Below are 16,798 nucleotides of genomic sequence, written 5' to 3' on the forward strand. Positions count from 1 at the left end.
AGATATTTCATAAAATGAAACAGTTCCATCAATTTATTACACATAAATTTGAGTGAAATGTCAAGCTTTTGTTGATTTGTTGTAATTTTGATATTGTGGCTTACAGATAGTGAAAAACTATAATTCAGTGTCTCAGAAATTCACAATATCATATCTAGTAACACCAACCAAATAAGGATGTTTTAAGCATAAATATCAATATCATGGATGATTGTACTGTATATCTTGATTATAATATACTGTACTACTTCATATTTGTTCTTATTGAAAAAGTTGAACAACATGATTCCAAAGTTTTCCTGATTTTATTTTGAAGGTACATTAAAACTACCCATATCATGGATGAGAAGGTTTCTTCAGCCGTCATCTGTACAAAAGTGAAGGTTTCGGACGTTTCGCCTCCTATCCAAGAGGCTTCGTCAGCGAGCTAAAGTCTGACTGGTCGTATCGGCCCTATTTATATATCAATCAGTGGGGCCACAGGGAAGGGTCCTCTGCCCCCCCAACCTGAGAGTAGGGACCTATCATAGCTGTGTCCGGCGCCACCAGGTCTGGACATTAGGGATATATAAATAGGGCCGATACGACCAGTCAGACTTTAGCTCGCTGACGAAGCCTCTTGGATAGGAGGCGAAATTATGGACACAACTTGTCCGGAGATGTCGGTTGTCCTTTAATGCTTTAGTATATCCGGCCCAAACATTCCCTCCAAATGCTCCTGGCCCGGCCCCTCCGTCAAATTTTAGAACCCATTGTGCCCCGCGAGTCAAAAAGTTTGCCCACCCCTGCATTAGACTAACTAGACCAGGGGTGTCGAACTCATTCCACTTGATGGGTAGATGTCAAGTGGGCCGGATATCATATCTTTCATTAGTTTTGGTGTAAAGAAGCACAAGAACGTTAGGAAAATGATGACATTTAATGAACATTCCTTGTACACAACATTTCGTTTCATGAACAAATGTGCAATTTACTTTTATCATTCACATTATATGCATTGCAACTGATCTCAATGATTCTACAAAGGCACAAAACTTTAACAATAAATTGGTATTGAAAAATATAGTAATGCACTTTAAGATTAAATGACATTTATAAAAAAAAAATGAATTTTTAAACCAATTGTTTTTGTTCCTGATATTTGGCATCTTTTGGCCTGTACAAGTGCACCAATACCGGGTGTCAGGTCCTGACTAGCTGCCACTTCCAGAAAGTCATTTAAGTGCTTGTTTGTGAGCTTTGAACGCATTTTTGTTTTATTGCTATTCATTACTGAGAAGATTTGTTCACAAAGGTAGGTTGTTCCAAACATGCCCAAAGCTTTAGCAGCCAGGGCTGTTAATTTGGCGTACTCTGGTAGTACGTCTGTGTAAGCTCTCAGTCGTACAGGAGTGGTCCATCGATGAGAAGGTTTCTTCAGCCGTCATCTGTATAAAAGTGAAGGTTTCGGACGTTTCGCCTCCTATCCAAGAGGCTTCGTCAGCGAACTAAAGTCTGACTGGTCGTATCGGCCCCATTTATATATCCCTAATGTCCAGACATGGTGGCGCCGGACACAGCTATGATAGGTCCCTACTCTCAGGTTGGGGGGGGCAGGGGACCCCTCCCCTGTGGCCCCACTGATTGTCCCTAGTCGTTAGTCAGGAATGTAGGGATCTTACCCACTCTTGAGGACTTGCACACTGCAAGAATCCAAACTAGGGCGCGAAAAATCATACTGGACCCTCCGCACCCTGCCCACCACCTTTTCCAGCTACTCCCTTCAGGCAGGCGCTACCGATCCATGCGCACCAAATCCAAGCCATTAACTCTTTGAACAGTAGCCCAAATGGAACTGTATAGTGCCTCTTTGCAATTTTTTGATGATGATACTAGTGCAGCGTGTTCGACCGGAAACACATTCCTTGTGTGTTCTACATACTTGGCAATAAAGATGATTCTGATTCTGATACATTATTTATAATGTTTTGTCATTATCACTTCCGCTTCCGTGTCATGTGTTTCGATAAAGGCGAGTAAGACGAGACAGACGGAACGAGACTGATGCGAGAGAGAGAGACAGAAGCAGAGCAACTGCTAGAGAACGACAATGAACACATTTGTACGCCAATTTGTACGCCATATACAGTGGTACCTCGGTTCTCCACCATAATTCGTTCCAGGACCCTGTTCGAAAAGTGTTTTTTTTTCGAACACCGAAACCATCTCTTTGCTCCTGTCACTTGCGAGTTGACAGCGGGGGGGGCATTTATACCGTTCGCGATCACCTCGCCAATGCCGGATGATTGCCTCAACTCGCCACCGTACCTGGACTCTTCCTTCGATGCGCGAGTGTATCCGTTCCGAAGTATTTTCCCTGCGTCATCTTCCGGGATTGCGTAATTTTGCACCCTCGTGTGCCATTTGCTTTTTGGCGTAGTAAGCGGGTCGGATCACCCCCTGCCTTCTTACTCGCTGTGTTGTCTTTTATTTGTGAATAAACATCCTGCTTGGTTAGTACGTGTCTGTTTTGGGATCCCAAACATTCCACTACAGAACGTGACAGCTACGGATGACTCGGCTACAGGATGTTCTTTTCTCTTCAAATATCTATCCAATGACACTCACACCCTCCTTATTCTTTAATATCGTACTGATCGTAGATTTCGCCATGCTGTATTCCCTCGCCAGATCAGACACTCGCACACCTCCTTCATATGTTGCGATTATTTCTTTCTTAAATGCAATAGTTGTATGCACTACTTTTCTTTTGTCACTTTAAGAAGCACTTACTTTCTTTGGAGGCATGATTAGGGGCTAAAACTCTTCGCACACCTATATTAAATGCTAGAGCAAAACGCGGCACGTCCACTAGCGACAACAGTTGGTCACGAACAGAGCGATACACCCGTGCGCCGCTTAAGCTCCCCACCCTCGCATACGCACTCACGCGTCGTATTGGCGTTCGAACACCGATTGATGTTCGAACGCCGAAGCAAGAATATCTCGAATATTTTGTTCGAACTCCGATGTGTTCGAACTGTGAGGCGTTCGAGAACCGAGGTTCCACTGTATATATATATATATATATATATATATATATATGTGTGTATGTATATATATATATATATGTGTATGTATATATATGTATGTATGTATGTATATATATGTATGTATATATATGAATGTATATATGATTCGCTGTGTCGACCTCTGAAGGGAAAAGGAAAATAACAATATAGAGTCTTCCGAGCTGGCATTTTAGGGTTTGAGGTTTGTGGCGTTCCAGGGTGTACCAGGGGGTTGAGCAAGTAAAGGACACAGATCTGTTTTTGAGTTGATTGAGACAGGGCGAGAGAAGGCTATTGTAGAAGTTGGTGAGAACTGTGGGGTCATGGAGCAGACAGCAGAGGAAGTACTATGGACAGGTGTTTGAGGACAGAGGTCCAAACATGAGTTGGGGACATGGATTTGAGGTTTCTGAATGACATTGTAAACTTTTCCTCTGGAGAGGGTATGAAGGTGACAGCCAGGTGATCGGGGTGCAGTTGGTGGACGCCTTACGCCATCGCTCGCTTGTACTTTAGTTAGAGTGGAATATGAGATGGGTGAGAGCGCTGTGAATAATATCTGAAATCTGAGAAAAATGATGGGTTGAACCTCGGGGCATGATAAATGACAGCAATGGCCAGGTGAGGTGGGAGAAATAGGGAAAATGAAGGCGATTTGTTGAAATGACTCAGTGGGTGTGATGGATATAGTTCTTCTTTTAAACTCTGTCTTATGAACTGAGGCGGTCTGTTTTATGAACTCCACCGCCTCAGCTAGTTAGGCGGAGCTTTTTGATGTTAAGGTGGCGAGCCGGATGCACCTGTTGTAGCCAAATGGAGAGGCAAGAGCGGAGATAAGTAAAGTGTGGTTTTGGTCAACTGGTGGTTTGGCCTACAAGTCATTTGGCTAGTAGCAGGTCGTTGACTTCCACCCCTGAGGCTCGCCCGCTAGTTCATGCGCTCTCTCTGCATTCTCCATCCCTCGGAAGCTCGGTAGCTGGTGCTCTCTCGCTTTACGCACTAACTCGCTTGTATGTTAGTTCGTGCTCTCTCTCATAATTTTGGGTGAATTTGGTCATGTAGCATTCTGATATCATGTACGAAATACATGTTAGAATCATTGAAAATAACACCAATCAAAAGCTTGATGAGAAATATACAAGTAAATAACTGGGCTTCTACTGTCACAAATTGAAATGCGTCACCCGAGATGAAGACTTCACGAGAATTATTTTTTAAAATGTATGCCTGTCCTTTCAGTTGAAATGTATCTTATGTTCTCCTTTGCAGGCTAACAGAAGAGTTGAACTTGCCTGCCCTGCCAGAAATGTTATTTGGGGACAACATCCTGCGTATCCAACACTGCGATGGATTTGGAATTGAATTCAATGCCATTGATGCCCTGAAGAGAATTAACAACCCAGATAACACTGTCCAAGTAGCCTGTGCTCAACAATGGCAGGAGAGCAGGCAAGATTATCACACCATTGGATTAGAGAATTGTGGACTATGTGAACTATGTGTGGATGTGCGTGAGAGGTTGTTTGCCTATATTTATTGGCCAAGTATATAGTGATGGAAATTCTCTAAAAAAGAGCCGGGTTCTTTCGGCTCGCCTAACTAAAAAGGAACGGCATTTTCGGCTCCAAAATTGCTGTTAGTTTTTTTTTATTTGTTCAAGTTAATTTATTTATAAGCAAATTACTTATGTAAAAAATATAGCGTATACGAAGCCACCATGTCTGGACATTAGGGATATATAAATAGGGCCGATACGACCAGTCAGACTTTAGTTCGCTGACGAAGCCTCTTGGATAGGAGGCGAAACGTCCGAAACCTTCACTTTTGTACAGATACGAAATACTTTTTATTTATATGGTTTTATTTGTAGTCTGAACATAAAATAACAATTATAAATTACAAAAACAAAGACACATCTCAAATGTACATTTCAACAAAATATCTGATTATGATTATATTTAGAAGTTTTTAACAATTTACAGTAAAACAACACAAGTAAGCTTTGATTACCACACTACAAATTACAAATTACAATTTGTTTCAAAAAAGGCAGCATCTAGATAAAACTTTTAGCTTTTCATTTGTGAAGCTTGGCATGAAGAAAAACCAAGTGCCTTAGCTTCGGGGGGCTACATCCTATTTCACCGATCAATGAAGTTGAAATTAGTCCAAATTTCACATCGTTTCCTATCCATTTTCTCACCTTTCCACGTTCAACAATGTCTCTCCTATATGTGTGCTGCTCACAGTGGGTGGCTGTGTGTGTCTCAATTTGACTGTATTTTATGACTGTTAGAACATCTGTTTTCTATACTTCCCTGTTCAGTTTTTGACTTGAAGGACAACCGACGTCTACGGACAAGTTGTGTCCATGATTTGTAAACTCGCTTCAAATGACTTCTACTGAGCGTATTTTACAAATATTCCACACTACGTCCTCACCCTACATCACTGAAGGAACGCCCCTAACCGAGAAAGCGACACACAATGCATTTTGGGTACTTTGTTTGGTCTGAAAACTTCATGTTGATCCGTGTTGATGGCGAAATTAAAAGGAAAACAAAAATAACGCGATGGTGAATCGTGTGTTGCGCCAAGACTTCTACAGTGTATTTGATGTTCGCTTACAAAACGTCCCAGGAGACAATTTCCTCTGAGCTTTGTCGCCCTCTTCTGAATTTTTTTGGGTACTGTGAGTACTAAAGAGTTTGTTACTACATTTCTCTCCAGATGCATCAAAATGACCGGAATAATTTTTTTAATCGATTGCAAACATGTATGCTTTCCTCTTCAGAACTATTTGAATCACATTCATAACTGGATGAGTAAAAAGAAAGCATCTTTTCCAAGTCTGAAGCCATTGTTTTGATTCTCCAGCAAGACAAGACGTCTTAAGACGTTACACCACGAACAAGGGGGTGCGACCTTCTGAAACTGGCCACTTCCGGGTTCAATTTGAAGTAGTTTTTGGACACTTTAAGTCATTTTTATTGGTGTTTTGCATTTGACTAAAAATATCATACTGCGTGTTTTGGGTATTTTAGATGATATAAAACGTTTTTCTGATGTCAGTTAGGAAACAAAAAAGTGATGTCGGTTGTCCTTTAAAAATACATTCCACACTAAATATCAGACTAAAGCAAATTACGAACGAATTCACCTCACGAACGACCGCTTGGCATATAATTCCAAATCACAACACAGTCTCATTCACGCATTTGTTGGTACAAAATCTTCACGTAATTAACATGGGAATTTGTGATTATAGAGATCACCATTATGCGTAAACAAGAAATAATACAGCCAATGACGAAGAAAATAAGTAAAAGCATGATCGCGACAGGTATAAACAATACAAGTGTCAACCACCGTAGCACAGATGCCCCTTGTGGGGCTGTCAAAAGGTGTAAAACCATTCTATTTTGCAGCACCATTTGCGTAATTGCTGCAATTTCTGTGTTTTGCATTTATCCACTTTCAAACTGGCATTTACAAACACTTGAAATCTGTAATCAATTGTTTCAATTCATAGCTTGTTTTCTGCCACTCCAATTTGCGGAAAAAGACCTAACATAACCACCAAAGATGTGAAGATACAGTGGGGCCTTGGCTTATGAACTTAATTGAGTGTGTAAGGCAAAAAGTGTGTATCCCCAAAAAATAATTTCCCATAGGAAACCATTACAATGAGAATAATCCGTTCCCAGGTCTCCATAAAATATAATTTTCAACTAAATAAGCCTTAAAACTACACACAACATACCTTATTCTATGTATAATAAATGTGCTATTGTATTGTGATTAAAGAAATACACTGCACTGTATAATAAAGTCACTTTATTTAAATTTGTGATGGTCGTTGATGGCTTGATGGAATGGCGTTGGAGGTCAGAGGGAATTGCTGTTTGGAAAGTTTTATTTACCTTTGTGATGGTCGTTGATGGCTTCTGGAAGGAGAGTCACCTTCCATAAGCACTGTTGGTAACTCAACCTCTGGTGTGGTTTCTCTTTGCTTCTTTGGAGACTCATTATCATTTTTGCTGACTAAAAACCTCTTAATTGACACCTGTTGCTTTCTGACTTGTAAGGTCTTACGAAACTGAGGCATCACATTATCATTCATCATGTTGATGATTCTCATAGCCACAGTCTTTTCTGGATGGAACTATTCGATAAAAGCCTGCACATCATTCCACTTTGCCAACATTGCCTTGATGTGCTCACTTGATGCTGCAGCCATCTCCTCCTCCTCGCCCTCAGATGACAACTCCTCCAACTGGCTGCTTCACCATGACGAGTAATGCAGCGAATCCCAGTATGGCGCTTAAAGTTCTTGAACATCCGTTGCTGGCTTTAAAATCATCAATAAGCGCAAAACATCCGGGTTGCCACATGGCGATATCAGCGTGAATTAGCCGTGCGTTCTCGCATATAATTGCTTTACTCACGCTGTCGCCGAATAACTGCTTTTCGTTAATCCAAATTAACAGATGTTTTTCAACTTCTTCGATTGCCCGAGACCGTTACTTTGACAGCACGGAAACACCTTTAGCAACATACCTTTGACGGCTTCTCTGTTGCGGAGGATGGTAGCAATGGTTGACTTAGCATATCCGTACTGGGCCTCTAAATCACTAAATGCACACCTCGTTCATGTTTTTCAATTATCTCCTTCTCCTCATCGACTGTGATTTTTTTTTGTGTCTTCTTCAGCTGAACACGAGCATGTGGTGGGGTCTTTTTCGGTCCCATAACAGAAGAATTATCTGTAAAAATCTCCTCGGAGGCGATGGACGTGTGCATTCAGAGAGAGGGGTGTGGAAAGGTGGGCCGGCTGGGTCGCTGTTTGGTCGTGTGCTTCTGCCCAAGATCACTCCGCCAGCCGTAGTGGGTGTGTATCCCGAAAAGTAGTGTGCATGGCAAGGTTTAATTTTCATAAATTTAACATTCGTAAACATAAAATTTCGTAAGGCAAGGTGTTCGTAAACCGCAGCCCCACTGTATGGGTAAAACTGTGACATTAGTGTTTACTGGTTGCTGTTGTCATCTACAAAACACAAATTTTGACGCATACCGTACATAGAAACGCACAATGGTAATCGCAACCCGTTCTCGGTCATAACTTGGTTATCTGGTTCCAAAAGAGTGTCTAAACCTGGAACAAAATATCCTTTCGAAGCATTACGAAGAGCTGGAAATTTTTGATCGGTTTTATGCAAAGATATTAACAGATATGCAAATATAGCCATTTTTTTCCTTCAAATACCCTCGATTGCATGCGTTGTGTCACAGAATGAGGCACATAAGAACATACAAAACAGTTACAGTAAAGTCTCGTTATATCGATATTCAAGGGTGTCCGAAAAAATATCGATATAACCGGGACTATCGATATATCCGACCCTGTTTGCATGTAATTTTCTCCGTGCGTGCATAGAAATAGTATCGATATAACCGGGACTATCGATATATCCGATATCGATATAACGAGACTTTACTGTACTTCTATTTTGCTTCGCATTAGTGTGTTCCAGTCACGTCTTTCTCCTGCAACGGTTGATATAAGGCGTCTATGACTCCTGGGCTCCGGGCAGTGCTGTCAGCCGCGTCCACTGGGGCTAACAGCCTTATGTGTGGTGTGTGAGGGGCAGATTGTCATGATTGGTGATACCGAAGATGGCATGATGCAAAGAGTTACAGGGAATTCAGTGTTATATCATTCATGAGGACGTCAAGGGGAGGTACGAGACTCTTCTTGCAGCATTCACTGGCATTCTGGCCGCGGGGTGTGGCATGGTTCGGCACGTGTTGTGACGGGATAGAAGACAGGAGCGGAGAAAAAGGAGGAGGAGGGCGGGGGCCTTATGTGTGTCATCTGGATGGCCCCCACTCGTCTTCTTGCAATGACTTTGATGTACCCACGTGGCTCTTTCGGCGATTTTGATGGCAGTTGATGTTCTGATCAGCACCGTGAATGGTCCCTCCCACTTTGGCATAGACCAGGTCTTCCTCTTGATCTACTTGATCATCACATGTCTCCAGGGCACAGTCTCTCCTCTTGTTAGTTAGTCCTGTTAGTGCATCTGCCTTTTTGGAGGGTACAATTTCTACCCATTTGGTGAACGAATCAATTGGCACTATACAGTATTTATTTATAAGGACCACTTGCGCTTAGTTCAATGTAATTCCCAATCTCTGGTGTCAAATTCTGGAGGAAATGTTTGCTTAAATTTGCTAATATATAACAAATCCTCAACAGCAGATCCTAGAATGCGGCTGTGAATCTTGGAAACATATTTTTAGGGAACCCCAAAAAATGTTTCCACCGCCATAATTTTGATCATCTTCAAGGCGTCCCCGGAAGATGTTCAGATGGATACAATTGAGCAGAAGGTCTTGATTTGCCAAATCCGGTTGCAATGACTGAGTCTCCCCAGAAGTGGACATGAGTGCTCCATGTTGCAGCATTGTAACTGCACAGATGGAGTCACCACAGGCGGGTGGGCAAGTCGGCTGCCAATTTCTTGAGAATGGGCTCCTTTGCAAACAACACATCACTCATTGTGGCACTCCGTGTGTACCCCAAAAATTTGTTTATATGCCTAGGTTAAATTTTCATAAATTTAATGTTCGTAAACCGAAAGGTTCGTAAGCCAAGGGGTTCGTAAACTGAGGTGTCACTGTATAATGTTTAATTCCCTTCATATATTACATTCAGATCACACAACAAATTGATGAATCTTAAATCAAGAATATTGATTGTTATTATGGTTCACCTATGACAGTTTGAAATTTTGGTTTAGACTTTAGCGAAGCATCATGGAACTTGACATGCTTGAATTGCTTTCGCGGGCCGAATAAAATGATGGGGCGGGCCATATCTGGCTCATGGGCCTTGACTTTGACACCTGTCCTGTCAGAGTTTTATCCAAAGATATTCAAAATGTAGCGTAAAACAAAGCATTTTATTTCATATAACACTGTTGCAAAAACTGTATGTAATCAGTGTTTGAAATAACGTCTGCCCGGAGAACGAGGCGTACAGCTTTTACGTCGGGCGTACAACTTTCAAAACGTCTCGGCCCGGGTGGCTGACAACTTCTTCAAGAATTTTTTTTTTTTTTTTCAAATCAAACATTGGTTTTATTCAATCAAGCAAAAGCTACAAGCAAACAGCTACAAGCCAATTGTCAAACGAACGTTCGTTTGCCGATTTGCATACTCGGCACGGCAGCCAATCGGAAGTCTGTTTCATGCTGCGGACTATTCCGTGACTGTAAAGTGTACTTGAAAGTTTTGAAAGGCGCTTACAAGGAAGAGTCCACATGGCTTTTAGCAGACAACATAACGCAAACATTTCATTGTGCACCATGACGACAAATGGCAACTGGAGCAAAATCTTCAGCAAGGGATATTTATCATAAATAAGCAAGGGAGCATTTGTGGTAGGTACTTCCTTAATTTAAAAACAACCCTTTATACCTCGCAACAATGTTTTTTTTGCGATTAGTCGTCTTATTGTGTTTCAAGTTGTGAAAAATGGGGCAGGCAACATTATGGCCGGGCAGGCAACTTTTCAGAGTTGTTTGCCCTGGTGTCCGCTAATGTTTTGTCATGAGTTTCAGACACTGATGTAACAGGTTTATTGTGCCTTAAAAATAATAATTAACTCATTCACTGCCAGACAATGTGCAAAAATGTGTCCACTCCGGTGCCAGGGGTTTTGTCATTTTCACTCAAATTGCAGGACCCACAAAATATTTTAGAGTTTTAGGACTATCTAAACATTAAATGTAGCATAAGAAAAAGAAAGTTAATTCCCCAGTTATAGGGGTTTGGAGTCAGTTGAGCTTGAAGTGCGGGCGGCTGTACAAAAGGAAAATGCTGTCCCCTCTTGAGAGGGAAAAACATTACCAGAGGTCTGACCAGTGCTTTATCGGCACCCCTTCCCCTCTTGAGCAAAAAAATAAATAAAAATAATTAGGACATGTGTCAGAGATGTTTTGAGCGGACACCGTGGATGAAGACTCGGAACCAGAAAGATTGTCTTTTACTTCCAGCAGGACAGGACAGAGGTCTGAATTATGCGGCCCTCTGCCAAGCTATTTATTGAGAATACATGCAAAACAGAACACAGGATGGTTTCGATGACAGCCGTGTAGAAATGTTGCAGCACCTCCTGTGGCAGGCCATGCTTCTTTAGCAGCCTCAGGAAGTACATTCTCTGTTGGGCCTTTTTCAGGATAGAGTTGGTGTTGACCTCCCACTTCATGTCCTGGGAGACTGTGATTCCCAGGAACTTGAAGGTCTCAACGGTTGACACCAGGCAGTATAGTGTGAGGGGTAGCTGCGGTGATGGATGTTTCCTGAAGTCCACCATCATCTCAACTGTCTTGAGCGTGTTCAGCTCCAGGTTGTGACGGCTGCACCAGAGCTCCAGCTGCTCCACTTGTCGGTACGCAGACTCGTCGCCGTCTTTGATGAGACCGATGACCGTGGTGTCGTCTGCGAACTTTATGAATTTGACAGCTGGGTGCGTTGAGGTGCAGTCGTTCGTGTAGAGAGAGAAGAGCAATGGAGAGAGGACGCATCCCTGCGGGGCTCCAGTGCTCGTGGTTCGTGTTGTGGATGATATATTTCCCAGTCTGATCTGTTGTGTCCGTCCTGTCAGGAAGCTGAGGGTCCACTGGCAGATCGTGGGGGACACACCAAGCTGGAGAAGTTTGGGGATGAGGAGTTCTGGGATGATGGTATTGAACGCAGAGCTGTAGTCCACAAACAGGATCCTTGCGTAGGTTCCTGTGTTGTCAAGGTGGTCGAGGATGTGATGCAGTCCAATGTTGACTGCATCCTCCACAGACCTGTTTGCCCGGTAGGCAAACTGAAGAGGATCTAGCAGAGGTCCGGTGATGTTCTTTAGGTGGTTCAGCACGAGGCGTTCAAAGGACTTCATGACCACAGACGTCAGAGCAACAGGTCTATAGTCGTTCAATCCCGAGGGTGCTGGTTTCTTTGGAACTGGGACGATAGAAGACTGTTTGAAGCAGTGTGAAGGATGGGACTTCACACTGCTCCAGGGATCTGTTGAAGATTTGTGTGAAGACCGGAGCCAGCTGGTCAGCGCAGACTCTCAGGCAGGAGGGGGACACTCTGTCAGGTCCTGCAGCTTTCTTGATCTTTTGCTGCTTGAAGAGCCGTCTAACGTCCAGTTCGTGGATCTGTAGGGCAGAGGGCGGAGATACGGTAGTTTCTGGTAATGGTGGGCAGACCGGGGAAATGGTGGTGTCCTTTTCAAATCGGCAAAAGTATGTATTTAACTCATCAGCCATACCATTGTTGTACACTGCTTGGGGGGATGGTAAACGATAATTTGTTATTGCTTTCAGGCCATTCCACACCGATGCAGAGTCGTTAGCGGAGAACTGATTGTTAAGCCTCTCCGCATAACTTTTCTTTGCGATGTTAATTTCCTTCGTCAGCCTGTTTCGGGCGAGTTTGTAAACTGCTCGATCGCCGCTTTTAAATGCGGATTCTTTCTCTTTCCTAAGCTGCCTGAGTTTGGGAGTGAACCATGGCTTGTTGTTGTTGAATGAGCGGAAGGACTTTGTTGGTACACACATGTCCTCACAGAAACTGATGTATGATGTTACAGTGTCTGTGTATTCATCCAATGTGCCCGTTGAAGTTTCAAAGACGCTCCAATCAGTGCAGTCTAAGCATTCTTGTAGCGATAACTTTGCTTCATCTGTCCATGTTTTAACTGTCTTGACTACCGGTTTTACACATTTGAGTTTCTGTTTGTATGTGGGAATTAAGTGGATTAAATAGTGGTCAGAAAGACCCAATGCTGCATGCGCAACAGACCGGTATGCGCCTTTGAGTGCTGTGTAACAATGATCTAGAATGTTTTCTCCTCTGGTGAAACAGTCAATATGCTGCTTATATTTGGGAAGTTCACGGTTTAAACGTGTTTGATTAAAATCGCCCAAAATGATCAGGGGTGATTCTGGATATTTTATTTCGAGATGGTTTACATGGTCCGCTAGCGTTTGTATACACGCGTTAGCATTAGCTTGTGGCGCGATGTACACGGCAACGAATATAAAGGAAGCGAACTCACGTGGCGAGTAGAATGGCTTGCAGTTGAGAGACAGCGATTCCAAACCAGGGCTGCAGTGTGCGTCGAGCATCGTGACATCGGTGCACCATTTTTCGTTGATGTAGAAGCATAGTCCACCGCCTTTGGATTTCCCCGATTGCTCCGTATCACGGTCGGCCCGAAGGAGACGGAATCCGGGTAGGTGTAGTGCGGAATCCGGGTGGCGGTCACTGAGCCAAGTCTCAGTGAAGCACAGCGCAGCAGAGCGGGCGAACGTTTTATTGGAGAAGCAGAAGTTCGTCCATCTTGTTTGGTAGTGAGCGTAGATTAGCGAGGTGGATCGATGGGAGCGGCGTTCGAAATCCACGCTGCCGAAGCTTGACGAGAACGCCGGCTCGCTTCCCCCTCCTACGCCGGCGTCTCAAAGCTCCGTACAGAGCTGCTACGCCGCTCGCGAGCAGCCCCGAAAAACCTTGTAGATTTTGGTGTGTCGGTGAAAATAGTCCAAGAGTGGATTCCCCAATGCTCAGTAACTCTTCCCTCGTGTAACTGAGTCGCGTAGGATCGCAAAAAACAAATGAAAATGACAAAACCAGGAACAATACTAGGGAGCGTGTCACCGAGGCTGCCATCCGCGGCGCCATCTTGGATCATCATCGTTTTCTTGATTAGAATACCACGCCCCAAGAACGTTCTGAGCCCCAATAGCTGGAGGCAAAACATTGTCCTTTCCATGAGCTGATAAATTCGTAACCTGGCTAATGAGCGCTTCCTGTGCAGGACGTTCAAGTCGTAAATAACTTCGGGGATTGGATTGGATATGCCTTTATTAGTCTCGCAGTGGAGAAATTTACATTTCACAGCAGCAAAGTGATGAAAGGAATGAAAGTAGGAAAACAAAATACATGAGCTGCTGGAAAGGCAGCCACTCTTGCGGCACCGTCTTGAAGTCAAAAGAACAAAAGAAAACCAAAATAACAAATAACATGACAGCACAAAGACAATGTGACAACATTAAGACACAGTCATTCATTCTTATGCACTTTCTGTACCCTCTTTGTTACATGAAGCAGTTCTAGATGAAAGAGGAGAGAATCAAAGCGTCTTTCCACCAGTGGATCAGGGACATCATGGTGGAATGTGCACGTCGACTACAAGCTAATTGTTGAAAGCAAACACGCCGCTGTAGCATCCATTGACGAAAAGAGATTGTCTCACATCTCCTGTTCCACATAAATCCGCTTCAATTCCAAGCCGCAACAGTTCCACACACGCATCGGCGCTCTGCGCTGACGCTCCTTTCTTCTTATCGCGGGCTCCTCAAGACATGCATCCATCCAGCCGCAGACTGTCCAACAGCACCAACCTTTCCGCTGAACTAAGCGGGGCTGTGAAGATGCTGCCCATTACAGGCGCAAAAATAAAAGCACAATGGCCCCAGAGCTGTCCAGCATTGACAGTCGAATGGCACTGACATTCCTCCCAAATCAAAAACAGTACTGGCATATTCATGCTGTGGAAAAGGCGCAACCGGTCAGCACAGTCTCCTCCTTGATGAATGTCATGGTCAAAAATGCTGAAAAACAATCCGTATCCATTCCACACGACGCACAACTACACAAAGTGACAAAAGAAAACACAAAACAAAACAAAAACAACAACAAAGCAAGGCTCATGAGAGCACTTGCTAACGGCTGCCTACGCGGGCGCGATCTTGGACTCCTGCGATAAAGGAGTATCCCAAGTCCTAAATTCTGTTCAAGGCCAGATCTCCTAGGTGAAGCTGACAGTTTAAGTTGCTGTGTCTGTTGACCTGATTGACCCCATGTTGTCTGTGCTTCAATTGTGGATTGAGTCATACATGTTGACTAAGCATATAACAGCATAAAAGTTTTAAATATGATAACTTCTTATTATGTCCAATCTCTATCATTTCCCACCTTTTTATCATATATTTCAAAGTTGCATTTACATTAGTCTGATTATATGATTGGTGTGTCGTTTTATGTTATTGTTCAACAAATTGCTCATTCATGACAGTTTCAAAATCACGGTGGGCACTTGGAAACAATTCAACTTTATTTGAAGACACTAATAACCAATATACCAAATGAACATTTTTTTCTTTTTAAAAATTTGGGAATTCTTGCTATTGTTCTGGTGACGTGAAGCGTGGACTTCTCATCATGGGACTGGAACGACTATAGTATTGACACGGTAATAATGGTTGGACAAAATATTCTTAACCTCAGCTCACAAACAAGTAGAACATAGACCGTCTCTCATTTCACCCGTCCACTTTTTTTCTTGGGAAAGGGACAATAATATTGATACAAAATGTACATTTGCATGCAATTTGATCTCAGCATGCAGGGAAAATCCATCCAGTCCCGCAGAGGGGCTGCGTGACTGGCCCTTTGGTCATCTAGTGGCCCCATCCATCACCGCCCTCGAAGCGTCAGTGGTAGCAGCCTGGTACATCAGGGTCCAGTCTGCTTCTGAAAATAATGGACGAGAACAGAAAATGAGCGGGTGTCTGCTTAATAAACCATTCTTTGAGGAGGGCCCTGGTCCATGCATTTACATGGAGCGGGGAGCTCTCGGCCACGTTCCACTTCAAAAGGTGTGTATCCCATGGCGGAATTTATGGTGACCCTCGAAGCTGAGTAGCGCAAAAATGTCAAACAGACAAAATAGCCACTGTGACAATTGGGATCATTCTAAGGAAACCAATGTGGCCGTTTTTCTTTTTGAAACCATTTGCCGAATGCTGCCGCACATCTGACACATGCTGGATATCTTTCCATTGGGTTCAGTTGCATGCTGGTGTCGGTCAGAATGTTGTCGTTCTCCCCCCTTCTCCTCTCTGAAAAAAAAAACTGGAGAAATTGAGGCATTTTTGTCAAAAACAACCAAATAAAAGCACCTTCAATTAGTCAGTTTGCACGAGGGCATCGTGTAAACCCCCAAAAATCATGCAAATTGAATTTTCCTTTTTATTGGGGTCGTAAAAAAAATAAAGGGCAATTTGGCCACAGAGTGGCTTCCAAGCAAAAAGTCTCTTATGATGCAGCAAGAAAAATCCAATTTTCACACCAAGATAAGTGAACGAGAAATGCTCATGCGCGTATAAACATATGTCTAAAATTGTTAGTCAAAATTTCACTTAAGAAAAAATGGATTTAAACTAACCATTTTGTTCCCAAAATCTTTGCGAAAAACAGCTTTTCATACTATTGAGTCACAGCTCATGAGGCATTTCTAACAATTAACAATTTTTTGGGGGATATCGTCTACCCTTTTTGCCACCGATTCCAATTTTTTTTTTATGTGGAGGAAATCAAGAGATCAAAGCCAGTACTGTTGCAAGAGTTCGGTGGTGGGACATCCTTGCATTGTGAGAGATTGTTCATTCAGAGTGCATTTATGCAGGAAATCGTGTTTCAGCTTTCTCAGGTTCAGTTCTGTGATGCCAGCAGCGAGCTTTTCAGTTTAGGAGTTTCATCCCAGGGAACAGATGGGACGTCTCTTGGCTTTGTGGAGCCTGATTGCTGAACGGGTGGAAGCAAATGTGTCTTAGCTTTCTCAGGTTCAGTTCTGTGATGCCAGCAGCGAGCTTTTCAGTTGAGGAGTTTCTATCCCAGGGAAT

General features: G+C 43.1%; 1 protein-coding gene across 4 annotated transcripts in view; it reads left to right on the forward strand.

Moving 5' to 3' along the window:
- The window catches only part of tiprl (TIP41, TOR signaling pathway regulator-like (S. cerevisiae)), a 44,220-nt gene that overhangs the window by 7,139 nt on the left and 20,283 nt on the right, over nucleotides 1-16,798 (forward strand). For all 4 annotated transcript variants that reach the window (XR_016117850.1, XM_089016992.1, XM_089016993.1 and 1 more), the window contains one exon: nucleotides 4,320-4,499. Coding sequence is in view for 3 of the 4 variants with exons in the window: in XM_089016992.1 (XP_088873118.1) it covers nucleotides 4,320-4,499 (180 nt within the window). In the remaining variant the exon portion in view is untranslated. The remainder of the gene's footprint in view (nucleotides 1-4,319; nucleotides 4,500-16,798) is intronic.

Source organism: Hippocampus bargibanti, linkage group LG16, assembly GCF_051943395.1.
Source record: "Hippocampus bargibanti isolate YZ-2025 linkage group LG16, ASM5194339v1, whole genome shotgun sequence".
NCBI lineage: Eukaryota > Metazoa > Chordata > Actinopteri > Syngnathiformes > Syngnathidae > Hippocampus > Hippocampus bargibanti.